The sequence below is a fragment of the Antrostomus carolinensis genome, unplaced genomic scaffold, assembly GCF_000700745.2.
Source record: "Antrostomus carolinensis isolate BGI_N321 unplaced genomic scaffold, ASM70074v2 scaffold52027, whole genome shotgun sequence".
NCBI classification, from domain to species: domain Eukaryota; kingdom Metazoa; phylum Chordata; class Aves; order Caprimulgiformes; family Caprimulgidae; genus Antrostomus; species Antrostomus carolinensis.
The window spans coordinates 1-6,208 of record NW_010327658.1 but is presented as its reverse complement, the minus strand read 5'-3'; the positions used below and the strand labels follow the sequence as shown (position 1 = coordinate 6,208).

The 6,208-nt window shown below is 49.2% G+C and overlaps 1 protein-coding gene across 1 annotated transcript; it reads left to right on the top strand.

Moving 5' to 3' along the window:
* Positions 1 to 1,701: 1,701 nt before the first annotated feature.
* Positions 1,702 to 5,738, top strand: LOC104528054 (dynein heavy chain 9, axonemal-like; the record flags this gene model as incomplete). The annotated part of the gene is made up of 3 exons (XM_010171951.1): positions 1,702 to 1,993; positions 4,336 to 4,502; positions 4,868 to 5,738. Coding segments are annotated over 3 exons (1,330 nt in total), but the record flags the coding sequence as incomplete, so codon positions are not given.
* Between the last annotated feature and the right edge of the window lie 470 nt (positions 5,739 to 6,208).

The following is a 6,208-nucleotide window of genomic DNA, read 5'->3' as shown; positions in this document are numbered from 1 at the left end:
CTCCCTCATCCAGGGCATTGATGAATATATTTCACAGTGATAACAAACAAGCTAATACAGGAGCAGGAGAAGGGGGCCCGTGCTGCATGCCAGCTCCACCACATCCCCTTCATCTTCCATCCCCTTCCATCCCATCTGCTGCCAGCTGGTGTGGCAGAGTGTGTGAAGTGGAAGCAGTTATATGGGCTTGGTACCATTACATCCCACGAGCTGATGCTCCTGGGACCTGCTGTGTGGTGTGAGATAGGATGGACGTCTGTTTGTCCATTCATCCTGATCCAAGTCGTTAAGCTCTGCTAGGGCTCTGCGCTTGCTTTGTCGGATTTGATATCAGCCAAATCTAAAGTAAAGCTGCATTAAGGCCATGAGATTATGGCATAGAGATTATGTTCTATTTCCAAACACGTTGCTCTTTCGAGTGCACTCTGTCTGGATAAAAAAGTAATAGGGGTTGCCTGGCATGAGCAGTCACGGGGAGGTAGTTTCAAGGTTACAAAAAAAAGCTTTGGGTGTAGGTTGTGAATGAACGTGTGTTCCCTGCTCTGAATAGCTCCTCAGGCACCAGGTCTGTGCAAGGTGTGATGCATCAGCTGATTTATTGGAGTAGTGGCAACTGGAGGATGTCGTAGGTCTTGGATGCTTACAAAGAAGTATTTACAGACGTGTGTAGTAGTGAAGGTGTCTGTGTGTGGTGGGTGCTGTGATCTCATGTTCCTTTCAGCACCATAATTGCGTTAGATAAGTTTTTGTGTAGCTTAGAACAGGCATTTAGGAGATCTTATTGAGAGTCCCTGGCTCAGCAGTTTAGTCTTCATTAGATCACAGAATCACAGCATGGTGGGGTTGGAAGGGACCTCAGGAGATCATCCAGTCCAACCCCCCTGCCAGAGCAGGTTCCCTACATCAGGTTGCACAGGAAAGTGTCCAGGTGGGTTTGAACATCTCCAGAGATGGAGACTCCACACCCTCTCTGGGCAGCCTGTCCCAGGGCTCCAACACCCTCACAGGAAAGAAGCTTTTCCTTCAGTTTGTGATGAACTCCCAGTGTCCCAGTTTGTGCCCATTGCCCCTTGTCCTGTCACTGGGCACCACTGAGAAGAGCCCGGCCCCATCCATTTGGTCCCCACATTTCAGATATTTATACACATTGATCAGCTCCCCTCTCAGGCTGCTCTTCTCCAGGCTGAACAGTCCCAGCTCTCTCAGCCTTTCCTCACACAGGAGATGCTCTAACCCCTCATCATCTCTGTGGCCTCCACTGGACTCTCCAGCAGTCTCCTGTCCCTCTTGAACTGAGGAGCCCAGAACTGGACACAATATTCCAGATGTGGCCTCAGCAGGGCAGAGTAGAGGGGGAGGAGAACCTCTCTCGACCTACTGACCACACCCCTTCTAATGCCCCCCAGGATGCCATTGGCCTTCCTGGCCACGAGGGCACAGTGCTGAAGAGACAAGATGAAAACTGTCCTTTCAAACTCACTCTCTCCAGACCACTCCTGAGCTCACAGGTCTCTGTTTCACTCCTTCTCAGATACCTTTTCTCCAACCTGAGAAGTCCCCACCTATTTATCTGTTCTTTGCAGGAAGCTGTACCACATCTGGGGATCCCTTTGAGCAGGAGTTGTGGTTGTGATGCCCTCAGCATGTTGCCATGCAGTGTTCTGGACAGGGTTAGCCAGACCTTTCCCCTGCCCGTGCCAGTCCAGCTGCGTGGTGTGTGGCTGATAACTCCTGCTCTCATTTTCTGCTGTCCTGCTTTGTGCTCTGTAGCTTGGCTGACCTCGACGAGTTCATAAAAACCTCCAATAAAGGTTTGAGCAAGAAGGTTGAAAAAGGCGATTATGATGGCTTGGTGGAGGTTATGGGTCATCTCCTGGCTGTTAAAGAAAGGCAAAGTGTCACCGATGCCATGTTTGAGCCCCTGAAGCAAACCATGGAGCTGCTGAGGATGTACGAGCAACAGCTGCCAGAGGAAGTCCATAAGCAACTGGAGGTGGGTGAAAGCTTATGCTGGACACACCAGTTAGTTGAGGAGTAGATATCAAAGAGAGCGTGAGCTTCAGAGCGTCGCAGGAATGTTTACGACCCTGCTCCCTGTCATTAGAGGGCCTCAGTGGATAGTGTTTGGTTATTGTGGGATGAGCCTTGATAGCTCTACGTTTTGGAGTTATATTGAGATTTCTCTTTTAAAGCAGAGATTTTTAAGGCTTTTGTTGTGTGTGAAAACCACAGAATTGCCTCCTCCAGCTCCCAGTGATTACTCTTGAAAAAAATTAATGCATTTTCAAATACATCTGTTAATTAGGTTGAATTACAATTATTTTTAAATAAGCCAGTTCTTGGCAACTGTGGAGATGGGAAGGATAATGTTGGCAGAGGAGTTGTCTTCTCATAGGACTTCAGTCCTTCATTGAGTCTGTAACAGCAAATCTGCTTGACCCAGAGGACCTCACTGGGAGCAGTTTATGAAAGTATTTTGGCACCTTTCCACATCTGGGTCTGATGAATCAGGTTTTTTTGGGAATTCCTTTTGTTTCTGAGGAGAGGACCATGAGATGGAGGTTAGAAAAGACTGCGAGGTTCCCAGTCGGTCTTGAGGAACAGGAGACAAGCACTAGCAACAGCCAAGACGTTGCAGTGGAGAAGCATGTGGCTACGTGCTGATGGATACCCTGTAGTCATGGGATGCTGTGGGCAGAGGGGGTCTGTGTAGGACACCAGATTTAAAGCAGAACCTTCTGGGGAGATGTTCCTCCATTATGCACCTGTGCAGCAATGACTCCAGTTCTCTGCTGGAAGCTTGGATGGGAGCTGAGTGGGGCTCAGCAATCCCCTGGTTTTCTGCTTGTGCAGCCATGATCTGTGGGTGGTTGGGTCACCAAGTCTGGAATACTTAAGGGTCATAAAGACACCTGGGTTCCTACAGACTCCCTGAAAACCAGGACAGCTGCATTTTATGGATGCTCTGGCTGCCTCAGCAGCTTCAGTCCAGCATAAAACATGGTGCTTGAGAAACCTGGCACTGCTAATTCCTCTGCCCCAGAGCTGCTGGTTTGGTGCCTGTTTGTGTGAGTACATTCAAACAACTGGTTTATTTTTCTGGTAGAAGAAATGAGAGATACAGGGCGGCCATCCAGATGCAGGAGATAACAAACCGCTTTTCCTCTTTCTGGCAAGTGACAGCAACACGTAGTTAAATGATTTATTCACTCCTGTATATGGTGGGAAAACCAGAAGTAAGTTCCTCTAGGAACCACTCCCTCCATGGCCATGGTGATGGATGGGCTGAAGTTGGTAGTTTGGACGAGAAAGACAAGGGAGCAGCTTCACGTGTGCCCTGCTGTGGTTGTGAAGCTCATGGATAGTGGTTTCTGTTGGGACTGGAATGTAGAGTGTGAGAAAGAGACCCCTCAGGAGGGACTGGCCCTGCTCTCACCATCTCTGCTGCCTCAGAACTGCCTCCAGGTTATTTCCCTTCTTTCCATAATGTTGGTGGGTCTCCGTTAGTCTCAACTACGTGAACTAGACTGAAAAGAAAGTCAAAGTCTTTCCTGTGGGCTTGCACACGATGTGGGGAAATGGGCGTTCTGAGGGCAGAGCACTGGGACCTGAGGACAGCAGAGCCCTTGGCTGGTGTCAGTGTCTGGGTGGAGAATATGACCCAAGAAACCTAGTGAGAAGCAAGAAAATCCCTTTCTGAAGAGAGTCCCAGGTACAGAGGGTGGGTTGTCAGCAGTGCTGTGCACTTGCAGCTTGGATGCAGACCTGAGAAAGAGCCCAGTCTTCTTCAGCACCAACATTGTATACACAAGCTGGAGGGGTTTGCCCCGGAGAGATTTGTAGAAGTCCTTCCAGTATAACATCTTCTGCTCTAAGAGCTGTCAAAAAAATCCCCAGGCTCTGTTTCTTAATTAGCTCTGGGAAGGCAGATGATCTGATGAGCTGGTGTCCACAGCCCATCCTCTTGCCTTCAGCCACTCCCAGCCGCCTCCAGGACCCACTTGGTGTTAGGGTTACTGTTCTCTCTGGAGCGTTGAACCATCCTGGGAGGCCAGGACCTAGTCTGGGACCCTTCTTCTGAAGTTCCTGAACATATTTTGATAATCAGAGCAGTCAGTTGTAAGGTCTCAGTCTTCATTAGTTCCAAAATTGTGACTAAGTGGTAAGTTTTATTCCAAATTGTGTGTTCAGCCTTCGCATCTCAAGAAAACTCCCGTGCAGCTTTAGACAGGGAAACTGTTGCTTTTCCTGTTCTGTGATTATCCATAAAGAGATGAGATGCCTCTTATACCAAGTATCAAATTCTGCCTACCAGCATTGAAATTTGGCTTGCAGGAGCTGCCAGAGAAATGGAACAATGTCAAGAAGCTGGCGCTGGCTGTGAGGCAGCACGTGGCTCCTCTGCAGGCGAACGAAATGACGGTGCTGCGCAAGAGCTGCGCGGCGTTTGATGCTGAGCAGCGCCGGTTCAGGGAGAGATTTCGGAAGGAAGCACCGTTCAGGTACAGGCAGACTATAGCCTTGGAGAAGGCCCAGGGGAAAAAAGCTTTATGGATCACCTCCCAGTGTCCTGAGGACACGTGCTCGAGCCCTTGCGGACGTTTCCTGCCTTCTCACGGTGCTGTAGCTGTTACACCCGCGTTGTTTTGTCCCTGGGAACACTGCCCAGTGTTAGCAAGAGGTTGGATTTGGATGCTGAGGGCACAATATCACTTGAAGGTGGTGACAGTAGTGCCACGTGGCTGTACCCTCCGTGTGTGCTCGGGACGTTTCATCTCTGCTTTGTCTCTTAGAAGCACTGTTTGGTTTATGTTCTCTTTGGAAACTGTTACAATATCACTTATGGAGAATAAACATCTCTTTCTAGGTTTGATGCTGAAAAGCCTTATCAACTGCTGGATGCAAAGCACATTGAGATTAAACAAATGGAGTCAGCCATGACCTCAATTTATGAATCAGCTGGTCTGTTTGAAGTCATGGTGCCGGATTATAAACAACTGAAGCAGTGCAGAAAGGAGCTGTGTCTTCTCAAAGAGCTCTGGGATATGATCACCCTGGTGAACACGAGCCTTGATGACTGGCAGACCACCAAATGGGTGGATATTAATGTGGAAAACTTGGATTTGGAGTGTAAAAAGTTTGCAAGAGAAGTTCGGAATTTGGATAAGGAAATGAGGGCGTGGGATGCTTTCACTGGACTGGACAGCAAGGTGAAGAACATGGTGACAGCTCTGAAAGCTGTGGCAGAACTTCAAAATCCTGCCATTAGAGAAAGACACTGGAATCAACTGGTGCAGGTGACCGGTGTGAGGTTTGTGATGGACTCGGATACCACGCTGGCTGACCTCCTGAAGCTCAACCTGCATAACTTTGAGGATGAGGTTCGTGGCATTGTGGACAAAGCAGTGCGAGAAATGAGTATGGAGAAGGTCCTGAAGGAGCTAAAAATGACTTGGAGCACCATGGAGTTTCAGTATGAGCCTCATCCCCGGACGAGCACACCATTGCTGAAGTCAGATGAGGAACTCATCGAAACTTTAGAAGACAACCAGGTGCAGCTGCAGAATTTAATGATTTCCAAATATATTGCTTTCTTCTTGGAGGAAGTGTCTGCGTGGCAGAGGAAGCTGTCCACCATGGACTCCGTCATTTCTCTCTGGTTCGAAGTGCAGCGAACCTGGTCTCACCTGGAGAGCATATTCATAGGCTCAGAAGATATACGGGCACAGCTTCCTGAGGTAAGAAACCCAAACCTTATTTCTCCTGTTTGGAAGGTGTTGAAGGAGAGTCTCCGTTAGATGAAACAGAGCTGTCTGCAGTGCCAGGCTCCCCGAAACAGGGCTTTTCTCCTGCTGCCTCGCTTTTTTGGAGGCTTAGTGCTGTAGTAGTTTCCCTGGTGTTGCCTCAGGATGTTTTACTGAAGGTTGTGCTTGAGCTGTGCTGAGAAGCTGATTTTCTCCCCTCCACCGTCGCGTAGCAAGTACAGAGTTACTGGAGACTGGGCGTGAGGCTGCCGGCTTCCTGCAGTGCTGCAGGCGTGTTCCCACCCCCTCAGAAAGGAGGGGACTGGGATAATTACTGAGACATTGCAAATCATCAGACGAGGGTTGGACCAGGCAGCTTTGGGAGCATCCCCTTCCCTGCCTTCAGTGCTGGGAGAGAGCAAGAGCAGAATCGCAGACTGGTGGGATTGGAAGGGACCTCAGGA